Genomic DNA, 16,367 nt, shown 5'->3' on the forward strand with positions numbered 1-16,367 from the left:
CTGTGCTCCGCTCTGTGTTGTCTCCTCCTGTTGTCGCATCGACCCAGGGCTACTCACAATTTGCTTCTGCTGTAAAATGTTGCATTCCAGGACAAACATGGACATTAATCAAAGTTGATTTGAAGTGCGAGGGCACAAGTGCTTTTGTGCTGAAGAACTCTTTAGCACAACACCGGCATGTTCGCGGGCCCCGCTCCTGAGCGTAATTGCAGCACAAGGAGGTCATAAATAATGTATTCAAGATCACTTACACCTCATGAAGCAAGCCATAGGTTTGGAGAGATCACATTTTCAGCTCAAAATACTAGATTTGGCTCTTGTGGTTGCGCTTTCCAGGGAAAACAAGATCTTCAAAAAGGGCTTTGAAACCGTTTAGAGCAATACAAAACATAATAACATCAAAACAGTTTAGACTGAATTATGAAGTGAATAAACTCCTGACTAAAGTGAGGTGTTGTAGGCAGCAGTACAGAGGATGGAGTTTAACATGTTGCTGTGGATGCTACAATAGTTATGCCTTAAAAACTATAGGCTACACTTTAATGAATTGACAAAATGATACACCTACTGTATGTATGACCCCAGTCGACCTGCGTTTAGGTACAACTAATGGAAAAACACAATAGAAGTTGTTACCTGACATGTAAATGTTTGTCTTTAGTTAAGATTAAGAGAGTAGATTACAATCAGAACAGTTATTACAATTCCCAACATAAACTGTGTAGATACCTGCATAACAATTACTGTGAACCTTGACAATTACTCACCTCTTGGCAAGCAGTAGCAACAGATTAATTAATTAATTAAAATGTCATTACATTTTTCATACATTGGAAATGTAACTATTTCAGTTTCATTTTAATTGAAAGTACTGTACATTGCGCTTGTTCAACATTTCAACACAGATTCATTCCCATGTCGAGCTGTTTGCACACTAGAATTGCAGATGTCTTTTCAATCCTAATTTCCTCACATAAACATATAGCAGACCCTTTGTTATTACCCTCGGATAATGGCAAATAATGTTCTTGATAACCCCACATTCAAACAGTGATTATCCTGTATACTGAAAGGTGGAGAACAGCAAATATCTGTAGCTCCCCATCTCTAGACTGCCCCCTTGTGGCCATCTGACGAAATGCCTAACTAATATTCTACCCTCGTTATATTAAGATGTTTATTAGGTCATTCTGGATACATTTTTACATTCACTGCTTACAGAAATCAAATTTCTGATATTGTCGTGTGAGGAAGTTGTGTCTATCTACCATGCAGGTTTGGTTTGTCTTCTACATTAAATCCAACTGAAATGCAGAGCTCGTCAGATCTTTCCATATCTAAACGGGATCCTCTCACTCACTAGCCCCGTTAATAAGGGACCCCATTATGTAAATCTGAGTATGACCAATAATAGTGAGAAGTTGCTCACACAAACAAGCACTGTCTCATTGCATGGATGGTGCTAATTGGACACTCCTTTGGTATAATTGCAGTGACTAAGGCCGTGCCCTCAGCTAACCTCTCCTTTAAGCATTGTTTTGCAGCACATAAACAGTACAGGGAGCAATTAAGATGTGGATTGTAAGCACCACTTGGGGGACCAATCAGCAAAACCATGAGAGAAGAGCTGAAGGAGGGGGGTACGCTAGGGTACCCGGAGAAACACAACCATCCCAGGACTGTCAAACAGGGAGGTATTACACATTTATATGCATAGAATGTCTAGTTAGCTTTGAAACCATATTTATGTGTTCAGTATGTAGTCCCCATAAGGAAAGGATTAGTTACAATATTAAGTTTGATAGTGTTTATTTTAGAAAGAGACTGTATTTCGTACAGTTGTCATACACATCTCAGCACTTTCTACTATGCCCAACCCATCTTTTGCAATCTAATATCCAGTACGTACTGCACTTGCACAGTAGAAAGCAGCATGCATTCAGTGTATTAAAATCTTGAACTATGAACCCGTTTCAAGTACTTTTCACTTATGAAACAAATACCTCTGATGGGGCCAATGGTGTCAAAACCTGTTTATAAGATTCACTCACAGATTCCAGCGTGAAAAATGTTCCTTTATAAAAACACAGATGTCCAAAGGATTTGCAACAAAGTGTGCATTTCTGTCAAGAAAATTAACAGGGATATAAAAGCACAATTGTGTCGAAATAAATGTCCCTTTTATGTGAAGACTACTGTATGAAACTGTAAAATAATCTCCAATCTGACATAATGGTAAACCAGGGAGGTAATCACTGATCTAATCTTTATGTTATCCTATTCTCCCTGTGGAGATCAGTCACAGTGGTTGCCACAGGAGGCTGATGAGGGGAGGACGGCTCATAATAATGGCTGGCATGGAGAGTGGAAATCAAACACATGGAAGCCAAGTGTTCCATATCATTCCATTCCAGCCCTTACTATGAGTCCGTCTCTCTAATTAATGTGCCACCAGCCACCTGCGGTGGGTGTCTATTCCCAAGAGTGAACCAAGAGTGGGAAAAATTAAGCTTCTCCCTCTCTCTACCACAGACTTTGCCCACCCTCTATGACTAAGTTATGCCCTGTCATGTAGTCGGAGGCGTCAGATGCCAAGTAGACCACTGCAGCTTGCAGGTCTGTCACTAGAGCCAGTCGTCCAGCAGGGATATCTGACAGCCAGCGCTTCACCAGGGGCCTCAAACTCTCCGAGTGGATGAGAGGGGTGTCAACAATCCCCCTGAAAAGAAAAAGTGAGACAGAGATGGAGGGAAAGAGAATTCAGAGACATCAGACTTCAAAGCCAGGAGTGACAGCAGTGTGGCGTTTCAGAGCCACCACTTGGGTAACCAAAATAAAATAATAAATAAACCCAATTACCCTTCAGAAAAAGGGTACATCTCTGATGATATTTACAGTGGGACGCGTGGTGTTAAATGACTGGCACGTCGCAGGAAGCGCCACCGGGTACGACAGGACCCTAGGTGTAATTTGCCTTCAGGAGCCTGTACATTATCACTTTCTCTGTCTCCCTGATTCCTGCCTGATATGTGCTTTAGCTGGTTTGATTCTCAGGCATAGTGCTTGAGTGGCATTTAAAGGAAACAGGTGTGTTGGTACTGTAGTGATTTCCTCATCTGATTTCCTCCTCTGAGACTTAGGTACTTTCATGTTTAGACAATGCTTGTGTCAGCATTAATCTATCATGACCAATGATTTTCTCTCCACCTATTGAAATATATAATTTGGATAAATGTGTCAACACAGCTGTGTCTAATGTGAGACGACTTCAGGCTTTTCACACAATCATTATGAAAGTAACTAAAAGCTTCACGGTCGACTCTCATCTTTAGCCCGTACCCAACATGTTAGGCATACAGTATTCCTGGCTGTGCCTTGATACAAATTCCAACATTTGGATAGATTAGCGGCTCCAAGAAGCATGTGACACCTTGGTTAACATATTCCACCTCAATTATATTTCTCTTCAGCGCCCTGTTATCTGGAACCTTTCCTGGCAATCAGAGGTGCTGTTTTCCCTCAGCCAATTTTCTAGATAATGCAGCTTATCACCGGTGCGGCTAAAGTTGCCAATGAAATCAGGCTGCAGTCAACCTCGCACTCGCTAATTGTGTCCCTTTTTTATGCATATTTACTGACTGTCACTTCTAAGAAATCAGCGCCCCATTGAGACAGCCAGTTAGAAGGGGGAAAGAATTGCTTCTTTGCAAATTAAAATTAGCAAACAAGCTGCCGATAAATAAAGCAGAGTGGGCGCTTTGTTCTGGGTGTGGTGACGGGCCCCGCATGCCGAGCCACCGGACAGATTTGCTGGGGCTAAGGGATGCTCGACTTAACACACAAATACACAGCGCAGCGAAGAGTGTTCCTCTGTTCTCTTCTTCCCGCCACAGCTTCACAGACAACTAGATACAAACAATGTGCTATTGTTGTGGAGACACTTGGAGTGAGGATGCTCATTTGATTCCCTAATTGAATATAACAATTAGAGCAAGTGTTTGGTTCATTCCTCCCTAAAGACACCATCTAATTAAGGCTGAGCACATTGTTTGAGGGCTTAAATGGGTGCCTCATTCTCAAATTGAACTTTTACAATGGAGGAAAAAACTCAATCGCTTCTCATCATTACTGTTCTTGGCAGCTCAACAAATAGCAATACATACTGAACAAAAGTGTAAAGTTTCATGTTTCATGAGGTGAAATAAAAGATCCCAGAAATGTTCCATATGCACAGAAAGCTTTTCTCTTTTGGTCACAAAATTGTTAACATCCCTATTAGTGAGCATTTCTTCTTTGCCAAAATAATCCATCCACCTGACAGGTGTGGCATATCAAGAAGCTGATTAAACAGCATGATCATTACACAGGTGCACCTGGTGTTGGGGACAAAAGGCCACTCTAAAATGTGCAGTTTGGTCACACAACACAATGCCACAGATATATCATGTTTTGAGGGAGTGTGCAATTGGCATGCTGACTGCAGGAATGTCCACCAGAGATGTTGCTAGAAAATTGAATGTTCATTTATCTACCATATGCTGCCTCCAACGTCGTTTTAGAGAATTTGGCAGTACGTCCAACCGGCTTCAGAACCGCAGACCATGTGTAACCACGCCAGCCCAGGACCTCCACAACCGGCTTCTTCACCTGTCTGAGACCAGCCACCTCGACAGCTGATGAAACTGAGGAGTATTTCTGTCTGTAATAAAGCCCTTTTGTAGGGAAAAACTCATTCTGATTGGCTGGGCCTGGCTCCCCAGTGGGTGGGCCTTGCTCCCATGTGGGTGGGCCTATGCCTGCCAAGGCTCACCCATGTTTGCACCCCTGTCCAGTCATGTGAAATCCAGAGATTAGGGCCTAATTTATTTATTTAAATTGACTGATTTCCTTATATGAACTGTAACTCAGTAAAATGGTTTAAATTGTTGAATGTTGCATTTATATTTTTGTTCAGAATAGATGGGCTTGAAGTCCATGGACATTTTGTATGTGTACATTCTTAAATCAAAGTTAGGATTGAAATTTTAAAAAGTATTTGTGATGTGTGAACTGTTGTGGCATGGTGATACAGATAAGATCTGACATTGACACTATAGGCCTATTCTGAAGCCAGGCCATTTAATAAAACGAACATTTGGGACACAAACTTACGGTGAGATGCAGTTAACTCGGACCCCTCTGTCGATCCACTCTGTGCCAAGTGTCTGTGTCAGTTTGACCACTCCTGCCTTTGAGGTGTTGTAGGCAAGCTGCTTCTGTGGATGGGGCACTGCAGAGGGGACAAATCAAGTCAAGTAGTATTGGTCCAACTACACCTGCATAGGTTTTTGTATTTAAAAAAAAAATCTGTATTGTTGTCGATCACTTGCTTTAAACTAAACTTGAACTAATTAAAACACATACTTCAGAGAGTTTTTATACATCTGGACTTATTCCACATTTCATTGTGTTACAGGCTGAATAAAAAATGTATTAAATACATTTTTGCAAATGCTGTTTTTGCAAATGACCCTCACTCATCGACACACAATGCACCATAATGAAAAAGTAAAAACATGTTTTTAGAAATGTTAGCAAATGTTAGCAAATTTATTGAAAATTAAATACAAAAATATCTAATTTACATAAGTATTCACAGCCTTTTGCTATGACACACCACATTTTGCTCAGGTGCATCCAATTTCCTTTGATCATCTTCGAGATGTCACAACAACTTGATTGGAGTCCACCTGTGGCCAATTCAATTGTTTGGACATGATTTAGAAAGGAACACACCTGTCTATATAAGGTCCCACAGTTGGCAGTGTACACTATATATATACAAAAGTATGTGACAATCCCTTCAAATGAGTGGATTCGGCTATTTCAGCCACACCCATTGCTGACAGGTGTATAAAATCAAGCACACAGCCATGCAATCTCCATAGACAAACATTGGTAGTAGATAAGCCTTACTGAAGAGCTCAATGACTTTCAACGTGGCACCGTCATAGGATGCCACCTTTCCAACAAGTCAGTTCGTTAAATTTCTTCCTTGCTAGAGCTGCCCTGGCTGGTCAACTGTAAGTGCTGTTTTTGCAAAGTGTAAACGTCTAGGAGCAACAATAGCTCAGCTGTGAAGTGGTAGGCCATACAAGCTCAAGGAACGGGACTGCAGAGTCCTTAAGCGCGTAAAAATTGTCTCACTACCAAGCTCCAAACTGCCCCTGGAAGCAACATCAGCACCAGAACTGTTCGTCGGGAGCTTCATGAAATGGGTTTCCATGGCCGAGCAGCCGCACACAAGCCTAAGATCACCATGCGCAATGCCAAGCGTCGGCTGGAGTGGTGTAAAGCTCGCCACCATTGGACTCTGGAGCAGTGGAAACGCATTCTCAGGAGTGATTAATCACGCTTCACCATCTAGCAGTCCGACGGACAAATCTGTGTCAGAGCAGAAACTATACCATGAATTGTGTTGAGGCATATATCTGGGGAAGGGTATAAAACAAATACTAGTGTTGAAAGTTTCCTAAAGCACAGTGGTCTCCATCATTGGGAAATTAAAAAAATATGGAACTACGCAGACTCTGCCTAGAGCTGGCCGTCCAATCAAACTGAGCAACTGGGCAAGAAGGAACTTGGGAGGTGATCAAGAACCCAATGACCACTCTGACAGAACTACAGAGTTCGTTGGCTGAGATGGGAGAGCCTGTCAGAAGGACAACAGTCTCTAAAGCACTTCACCAATCAGGGCTTTATGGGAGAAAGGCCAGACAGAAGCTACTCCTGAAAAAAATATACGACAGCCGCGCCTGGAGTTTGCAAAAATGCACGTGAAAGACAGAGCACAAGGCAAAAGATTCTGTGGCCTGATGAGACAAAAATGTAACTCTTTGGCCTGAATTCAAAGCACTGGAGAAAACCAGGCACAACAGACAATTCCTTGATTAGAAGCTGCTTCAGAGTGAAACGACTTTAGACTAGGGAGAAGATTTACGTTCCAACAGGACAATGACCCCAAGCATACAGCTAAAGCAACGCTGGAATGGCTTCAGAACAAGAAAGTGAAAGTTCTTGAACGGCCCAGCCAAAGCCCAGACTTGAATCCTAAGACTTGAAGATTGCTGTTCACCGCCTCTCCCCATCTAACTTAACAGAGCTTGAGAAAATCTGCAAGAAAGAACGGGAGAAAATCCCCAAATCCAGTTTATACAGACATACCCGAGACTACACGAAGTGTAATCACCATCAAAGTTGCTTCAACAAAGTATTGACTCAGGGGTGTGAATAATTATGTAAATGTTTTCATTTTCAATTAAATTTGCTAACATTTCTAAAAACATGTTTTCACTTTGTCATTATAGGTTATTGTGTGTAGATGGGTGGGGGAAAAATCAATTTCATCCATTTTGAATTCAGGCTGTAACACAACAAAATGTGGAATAACCATATAAACTGCACTCAATGTCCAAAAGACAAACCGTACCGCTCTAATAACCATGAAACACACACTACAATGTAGACTTTTTACCTTTATTTAACTAGGCAAGTCAGTTAAGAACAAATTCTTATTTACAATGACGGCCTACTCCGGACGACGCTGGGCCAATTGTGCACCGCCCTATGGAACTACCAATCACGTCCGGATGTGATACAGCCTGGATACGAACCAGAGACTGTAGTGACGCCTCTTGCACTAAGATGCAGTACCTTAGACCGCTGCGCCACTCGAGTACCCCTGCATATTATTCATTCTATCCATTTCAATCATAACTCAGCACCCTGGTTTCTACTGCATGCTACATGAAAACACCTCCATTAGGTACTTGGGACCCCGTGGATAAAGCCATGTCAAAATAATTGCTTGTAATGTCCAGTTACGCACCATCTTCAGCAACAAACCATTTGTTTGCCTTGACCATCACAGATGCTGCACACTGCATGGGATGCTTGGACAGTGGCTAATTTCCCTCTGGTTGATTAATTATCACAGGGAAGCCTCCAAGTTACATACAACTTTAGTAGTTAACCTCGTCGCCCCTTGATCTCACTGCCAAATTGCTTCGGTCGGAACAGAGATGATAAATATGACACAGCTGCAGAGAGGCAGGGGCTGGTCCTGGGGAGACAGAGTGGATAGGAGATTCACGGTCCCTCGTTTGTTTAGAAAGGAATAGAGCTGATGTGAGGAGAGAAGAGGATGGAGGATGCTTCCATGATGGAGTGAGGAGGCGGTGCAGGCCCTTGGGTAGGACCCCAGCCTTGGAGGAGAGGAGGAGCACGTGAGGAGGAGCAAAGCCCAGGGCTTACACCCAGACTGAAGGTGAAAGCCGATTTATCAGGACAGGAAACACAGCTAAAAAAGCCTAACAGTGCTAATCCTCACTGAAGACCTGATGATACAGCTCCAAAATACCGTTCAAAACAGGCCTTCATCCTTCAAATAAACCTGCATTGATGTTTTCCGTCTTTAAGAGCAGTAATCCTTAGAGGGAGAAAGAGAGCACTGTCTAAAACCCTCTTTAACATCCCCCCTGCTACTTATTGCCCATTCTAAGTGGGGGGAAACGAGCCCTTTTCATCACAGGCCTACACATACTCAAGTCCTCAGGACAGATAGGAAGTAAAGATGGTACACAGGCTGAATGAGCGTGCCGCTGACATGATTCTCTCTATCCTCCTTAGTCAGGTCAAATACTTTACATCTACTCTCCAATACAGCCAAACAGCATGGGAACTATATATATATATTAGTTTGTCAAAAATGCTCTTCCTTTGTGTGGCCTACTATCATTCTCTTCAAATGTACAGGGGAGGGGAAAAACACATTTTATTCAGCAGATGGTCAAAAAGCTGTCATTGTCCAATTAAAATACACATTCACGGCTGCTTTTTGGTACCCTACTTGGCTAAAACAGGTCCCCTCTGATTATTCATTATGACAATACTATAACAGATGTCCAGACCAATAAAGTAAATTCCTGCAGGACTGTGCGTAACGTGAGTAATTGATCACTTTTTTTTGCCATCCTCTATTTACCAGCATGGCCCTGTTTTACAGATTGCCCCTGCAGTTGGGACTCAGGCCCATATGTCACAGCAGTTTATTGGCGATGACTATACTGCTGATGAAGTGTTACTGTTTCTCTGGAGGAACGTGTAGGAGGATTTACACTGGGCTGGGAATAACTCCCATTTCACAAGGCACTTAGTAAAATGTAAAAGCATCTGCTGCTTAAACACAGCCCTTTACAGAGGCAGGCAGGGTTGTTGCACAGGAAGCCTTTTACATGTTGGACCTCAGGTTTCCTTACTAACACATCCTCCCTAGAGCTCAGGAGATGGATGTTTATTATGATGCAAAACTGCCTTGATGAGCAGCAATCACAACTAACTGTGTTTGCAGCGGGAGAATAATGTGGGTGGATAAATCACTATAGCATTGTCCTGAATAAACAGTTATATGGTGAAGATTAGCAGTATTAGCAATTATACAAAAAAATAAAAAATAGATTGCATTTGTGAAATGGGTCACCAAGTTTCCTCCTCTGTCACTTTAAGTTCACTAAAGTACACTGAAATGGCAAGACTGTAGAATACCAAGCCCATTGAAGTCGTTTCGCAACGTTACAGAAAGAAACCGTATACAATTATGTTCTGGTGCACAAAATCAGTATTGAGTATTACATTACTGTACTTCTCAGTGTACTATAGGAGACATATCAATGCAGCAACAAAGCTCAGGTCATTATTCTTCATTGACTCACCATACATGGAGATGAAAGGAAGACATTCTCCCTCTAAAATGTTGATCAAATCTAAAGGGAACATACAGGATAGATAGAATATTCACTAACCTATTAGACTGGCCATGGACGCTGTGTTAATAATCTTCCCATATCCTTGCTTCAGCATCACACGACCTGCAGCCTGAGGCAAGAATTCAGGGAGAATGGACACATATTAGAAACATTCATCACACTTTTAGTATTGACACCCTATGTGTACACTTTTCATTATTATTAATACTTACTCAAAGACCCTACTCAAACTCTCATATATTCCATGTGTAATTTACACGTCAAACATTCCCCCCCAAAACAGTTAGACGTGTAAACTCAAATGCAAACAACTGTACATGTTTCCCATTTTCCAGACAGACTTATGCCACTGGTATGACCCTCTGAGTAATGAAATAGATCACACAGGTCTACAGTAGCATACTAGCCCAGGCTGCCAAAAGTGGGCTCTAGATCTGCACTATCGTCTTGGATTGATATGCCCAACCGTTAATACACTTGTGTCTCCCGTGGACCGGCTTGTACATAAAGCATCCTGCAGTCAGGCTGCAAAGGCATCATTTTCCTCTTTAACTAGCTTGAATGGCGGGCAGTTGGGGGAAAAAAAGGGAAAAATATGTGTACCGTCTTAATAAAACATTTTCCAACCCCATTTCGCACCGCATTCAGCCGGTCCACTGGGGACACAAGTGTATTACCAGCTGGGCACATCAATCCTAGACGATAGTGCAGATCAGGCGTCCCCTATAAGTGGCCTCGGCTTACAACAGAATACAGTAGAGGAATCACACACCTGACAACACATGAAGGTCCCCCTCAAGTTGACATCAAAGGTTTGGTCCCACTCTTCCAGACTGGTGTCCTCACTGGCTGAGTTCATGTTGATCCCTGCGTTGTTGCATGCTATTTGGATCGCTCCCCATTTGGACACAATGCTGTCAATCATCCTCTCAACATCTAACGATTTGCTGATGTCAGCAGTAATCGCAATGCAATTTATCCCTGGATTAAAAAGTAGTGGCTGTTTAAAATGCAATAATAGGCAAGTTCGAAATTACTGATATTATTACTATTTTGTGTCTTCATATGCAAAATATGGTGCCATGTGGTGCAGATTAAAGTTTTGTCTGAAAATATAATATAATCAGATTACAATATACAACAGGGATAATGAACTAGATTCAGCCGCAGGACGATGGTTTCTTGAGCGGAAGGTCAGGGGGCCGGAACATAATTACAAATCATTTGTAGACTACAAAGTGACCGCAAGAAGCCAAAACAGATATAATATTTCACTAAAACAATCATTCAAACCTGGCTTACATTTGCATACAATCACATACAATGAGTATACAAAACATTAACAACACCTGCTCTTTCCATGATAGACTGACCAGGTGAAAGCTATGATCCCTTATTGATGTCACGTGTTAAATCCACTTCAATCAGTGTAGAGGAGGGAATGGAGACAGGTTAAAGAAGTTTTTTTAAACCTTGCTACAATTGAGAAATGGACCATATGCGTGTGCCATTCAGAGGGTGAATGGGAAAGACAAAGATTTAAGTGCCTTTGAATGGGGTATGGTAGTAGGTGCCAGGCACACCGGTTTTGTTGAGGACTGCAACGCTGCTGGGTTTCAGCCAACTTGACACAACTGGAGTCAAAATGGGTCAGCATTCCTGTGGAACGCTTTCGACACCTTGTAGAGTCCATGCCCTGACGAATTGAGGCTGTTCTGAGGGCAAAAGGGAGGGGTGCAAACTCAATATTAGGAAGGTGTTCATAATGTTTTGTACACTCAGTGTAGTGTATATCTCTCTATTATGAGTGGGGGTATTTTTACATCATGTCCAACAATAATAAAATAAAACAATTCAAATCTTGGGCCGCTAATAGGGGAACAATGATGTACAGTATTTCCTTGACGTTTCCCTGACAGTAGAGCACCATCTGCTGGTAATACATGGAAGGTTAATATGAAAATCCAACATTGTGACAATCATAGTTGTGTGCGCTAATGCCAAAGCCTTACCTTTCAATGTGAGCTCCTCTGCCACGCCCTCAGCCTTCCCTTGGTCCAGGTCTACCACAGCCACTTTGGCCCCAGCCTCTCCTAGGGCATGTGCGAACGCCCTGCCTATACCCTGGCCTGCCCCCGTCACATAGGCCACCCTGCCGTCCAGACGCATCCGGTCCAGGATCGACCTCCCGTTCAAACCCCGGAATACCTCATCGTCTGTTACCTTGCTCTGAGACAAGTCAAACACAAGTGAGTTATAAGTGAGAAGGGAAAAGTCTGTATGAGCTTTTAAGTACTGTATAGTCACCATTTGACTCATGGTAGTAACTACAGCTGTCAATGACAACAATGATAGTAATTTTCTTTTCCTTTTAGCACTGGCACTAAGTGTGGTTCTGACTGAGGATGCGTCGTATGTTACCTGTGTGCCTGCACATGCTGTTGCCATGGGTACTCTGCGGATGATACTGATGCCATCTCTGAGGGGGACAATGACCTTAAAAAAAGAAAAACCTTCTTTACTAACACAGGAGTAAACACCCAGCAATAATTAGACAGATTACAAGCCATGTCTCTCCACTGACCTGCTCCACACGAAGATCACTCTTCACAAACTGGTTAAAATCTCGAAGCGCCAGCCCGTTTACATCAGCGGTGTCCTTTAGGTAAACCTTAGCCTTGAACAGAGAGTTATCCACACATATCACACCACTCAGCCGTAGGAGGTTGTGGTCCAGGATGAACTTGTAGTAGTTGATGTAGTTGTTCTTGTCTGCGTCGATAAAGACCATGTCAAACTGCTCGCCTGCTGTAGCCAGTTCCTTTAAAAGAGACAATATTATCAGAGAGCTGGACCATTCACTGTCAATGAGCTAGATACACTGATACAGTGTCTAGCCTTTTACTCAGGTGTAATGGTTGATATATATATATATATATATATAATTGGCTATTTATTGTACTCATATTTATTACACTTACAAATAGGTGTGTTACTTTAAGTGATTTGGTTTGCATTGTATATGCATGTAACTATATAATGTGGTTATTAAGCAAGTAGACTAACATGTGTAATCACTGCAGGCTAAACTTAATCAATGTAGTTACACAACATGTAGTTAGTCACCTTCAAGCTATCCATGGCAGAACCAATCTTCACTGTTATCTTCTTGCCATGTGGAGACCTGTCAAATATGGGCTTAGCAAATTCTTTAAGATATTGCTCAATCTCACAGGCAACCAGTGAACCATCCTCGGGCAGTCCTTCAGCCATTGAGAGAGCACCATACCCTGTGAACATGCCTATCTCTAGGATCCTCTTGGCTTTACTCATGTGAACCAGCATTTTCAGAGTCTGGCCTGCCAATGAAACATCAAGACAAATATTTAGCACACTTAAATATGTATCTCAAACCAAGCATCCACACAACTGTACCCAATAGAGATGTCTCACCTTCCACATGCCCAGTGATGCACTCTTTTGGAAGCCGAAACTGAGTCTTGCCCTCCTCGAATACTTTATCCCAGTTGTGCTCCATCGTTTTCCTACACATCCGTATGGGATTAAGTAAGAATGTGCATGAGAAACCATCCATGTGAACTGTGTCTGTGGGACGGACAAGAGAATTACTCACTGATACAGCTCAGCGAGAGGTGCACTTTCCTGGCTGCTCATTTTCTCCAGGTAGCCATCTAGACCACACGCTATGTCCAGGGCCTTCTGTAGGTTGACCCTCAGTTCCTCTGGAATGTTGGCATTGCTATCTGCTATCTCCTTGGCTTTGTTTAAGAAATCCACCATGAATTCCATCGGGGTGTCAGAGACTGCAGAGAACACAAGACCAAAACTGTACACAAGCCTATACAGTATAGAACTAATGAGTACAGTAGGCTATTATACTAATGAACAATTTGAGACAGAAGGGGGGTAAAAAAAAAGGTGATACAGAGAAGGAGTGACGTTATAATAATATGGAATTCCAATGGTGTAAAGTACTTAAGTAAAAATACATTAAAGTACTGCTTAAGTCATTTTGGGGGGGGAATCTGTACTTTAATATTTATATTTCACAACTTTTACTCCATTACATTCATAAGAAAATTATGTACTTTTTACTGCATACATTTTCCCTGACACCCAAAAGTACTTGTTACATATGGAATGTTACATATGATACGCACTTATCAAGAGAACATCCCTGGTCCTCCCTACTGCCTCTGATCTGGCAGACTCACTAAACACAAATGTTTTGTCTGTAAATTATGTTGGAGTGTTGGGAGCGTGCCCATGGCTATCCGTGAATAAAAAATAATTTTGTGCCGTCTGGTTTGCTTCATATATAGAATGTAAAAGTATTTATACTTTTACTTTTAATACTTAAGAATATTTTAGCAATTACATTTACTTTTGATACTTAAGTATATTTAATCGGAGTAAACTGCTTGTATAGATGTCAACCCCAATACATGTTAATGCCATCGTCACCACTCAACTGCAATACAGTTCAAAACTAGACTACCACCACGGATTTCTGTATGCTAGCGATACTACAAACGGGAGTTAGGAAACTAGCATTAGCAGTCACTTATTCTAAACCTGAAAAGGAACCAATTCTAAATGTTATGTAGCGAAAACAACCAAATATATTCAAATCGGACGTTAGTAACTACATTGTGGGCATGTTACAATACATCAATCTTGACGGATTTGACGAATATCTACTTTGTTAGATCAGATTTGTTAAATGTGCGCCAATCCGGCGTCCTAGTCCCCCACGGCTGCGTTCCATGCATTGACCTCTTAACCGCATCTAACTAGTCCTATGTGTAGGTTATTTAATTTAATTACAATTAATATAAATGTAATGTTTAGTTTTATAATGCAAAAATAGTGGATTATTATGAATATACTATTTAAGTGTCCTATCATCTTTCCAGTTGATGTTTCCCCGCGACATTCTCCTGCATTCTACAACTAACTAGCCCAACCATTCATTCTTTCGAGCTTCTGCAATCATAGCTAGTTCTGTGAGAAAGACCCGACATACCTTTGGCAGCCTGCATGGTGAATTTCCACGGCGTTCGTAATACAAAATACACAACAAGTTGTCAAATCACAAAGGGCGACTGGCAAAGCAGCTGTCTGTCTATCTATATAGCTTAAACCCGTTTCAGTTGTGTAAATGTATCTTTATTGATGGCTTACGAAACTCCCCAAAATAAACTCCTAGTTTTCCACACAGTAGGTCCGCCCACGTGTCCGTTGACCTGTAAGATCTGTCTATCGATGTCAAACTTTTTTTGTAAACCTTTCGCGACAAATTGTTTCCATCATGTTTACACTTTTGTCATGAGGTGCTGAAGAGTTCAAATGAGCCATGTAAAATGTGAAATCATTCAAATGATATAATAAAATAGAATGGATTCTTAGCTCAATACAAAAAGACATGAACAATCACCTTACTTCAAGAATGTGCATATTTCCCATTACTCTACAAAAAAGTTGATCTTAAACTTTCATCTTGGCTAATCCTAGACTGACATCTGCTTTTGTTGTCAGCTGCACGTTTTATTACTCTTTATTTTCAGGTGTAGGATCTTAATTTGATTACCCTGTTGCTGGACAACTTTACTGCAATGATTATTGCATTTGAGGTTTAAAAAGGCTTCTGAAGTTTGTAATTTCCACTTTGAAATGTCAAACCTGATTTTCCCTTTTAAAAAAAGTATCAAAATGGCAATTAATTATAATCCACAATTCCTGTAGGCTTATTTTCCTGTTGTAACAAACTGGCTCAAATTGTTTAACTAGGCAAGTCAGTTAAGAACAAATTCTTATTTACAATGACAGCCTAAGACCAGTGGGTTAACTGCCTTGTGCAGAGGCAGAACAACAGATTTTTACCTTGCCAGCTCAGGGATTTGAACAAGCAACCTTTCAGTTACTGGCCCAACATTCTAACCACTAGGCTACCTGCTGCCCCAAATTAAGATGCTACATGTATATTTACTCTTCAAACAGAACACTATGAACTCACCAGATGTGCTCAGATGAAAAATGGTCAATTGAATGTGTTTCTATACAGTAGCTGGCCAGGTTGACCTCTGACAACATCCATCCAGTGCCACAAATAAATACTTTCTCTTGTAACTGTTGCATACCTGTGTACAGTATGTTAAGTAGCCTAGGAGGCTACGTAATTGAACATACCACAATTCAACTAAACAAAAATGTTTTTTTCTTACAGTCAATTTGGCACACACAAAAAAGGGGTAATATCCAAAGCTTTTTTCTCATGTTCATCAGTCTGATAGCACATTTTCTGCACAAGAAAGCAAGTCTGATGTAGGCTCCCCCAGTAGGCTAAATACATAACCCTCAAAGAAGTCAAGTGTCCCAAAATTTCACATGTAACTTTGCAATACATGTGTATCTTTTACAAATGTATTTATCTTGCTTCTCTTATTCCTTGAGTGAAATAAAAAAGACTTGACATAATAACATACAGTATGTGTGATCAAATACAATTACAAATGGTCCATGACATTTTTATTGATGTGGAGT

The 16,367-nt window shown here is 41.3% G+C and overlaps 1 protein-coding gene across 1 annotated transcript; it reads right to left on the reverse strand.

The window, feature by feature from the left end:
• Nucleotides 1–1,792: 1,792 nt before the first annotated feature.
• LOC139556140 (uncharacterized) lies at nucleotides 1,793–15,064 on the reverse strand. Its single transcript, XM_071369709.1, has 11 exons — nucleotides 14,851–15,064; nucleotides 13,438–13,627; nucleotides 13,257–13,348; nucleotides 12,930–13,162; nucleotides 12,388–12,624; nucleotides 12,225–12,299; nucleotides 11,816–12,032; nucleotides 10,576–10,784; nucleotides 9,840–9,912; nucleotides 5,152–5,269; nucleotides 1,793–2,719 (listed from the first exon to the last, which is right to left on the reverse strand). The coding sequence occupies exons 1-11, from the start codon at nucleotides 14,864–14,866 to the stop codon at nucleotides 2,524–2,526; spliced, it is 1,656 nt and encodes a 551-aa protein (XP_071225810.1). The 5' UTR covers nucleotides 14,867–15,064; the 3' UTR covers nucleotides 1,793–2,523.
• Between the last annotated feature and the right edge of the window lie 1,303 nt (nucleotides 15,065–16,367).

This window comes from Salvelinus alpinus, chromosome 2 (genome assembly GCF_045679555.1).
Source record: "Salvelinus alpinus chromosome 2, SLU_Salpinus.1, whole genome shotgun sequence".
Classification (NCBI taxonomy): Eukaryota; Metazoa; Chordata; class Actinopteri; order Salmoniformes; family Salmonidae; genus Salvelinus; species Salvelinus alpinus.

Bases quoted from the DNA above. Each gene is read 5' to 3' on its own strand.
- LOC139556140 (XM_071369709.1), bottom strand. The intron at 13,163-13,256 runs GTGAGACATCTC...TTTCATTGGCAG, and splicing joins CATCACTGGGCATGTGGAAG to GCCAGACTCTGAAAATGCTG. The intron at 5,270-9,839 runs GTTAGTGAATAT...TCCCCTCTGCAG, and splicing joins GTCCATGGCCAGTCTAATAG to TGCCCCATCCACAGAAGCAG.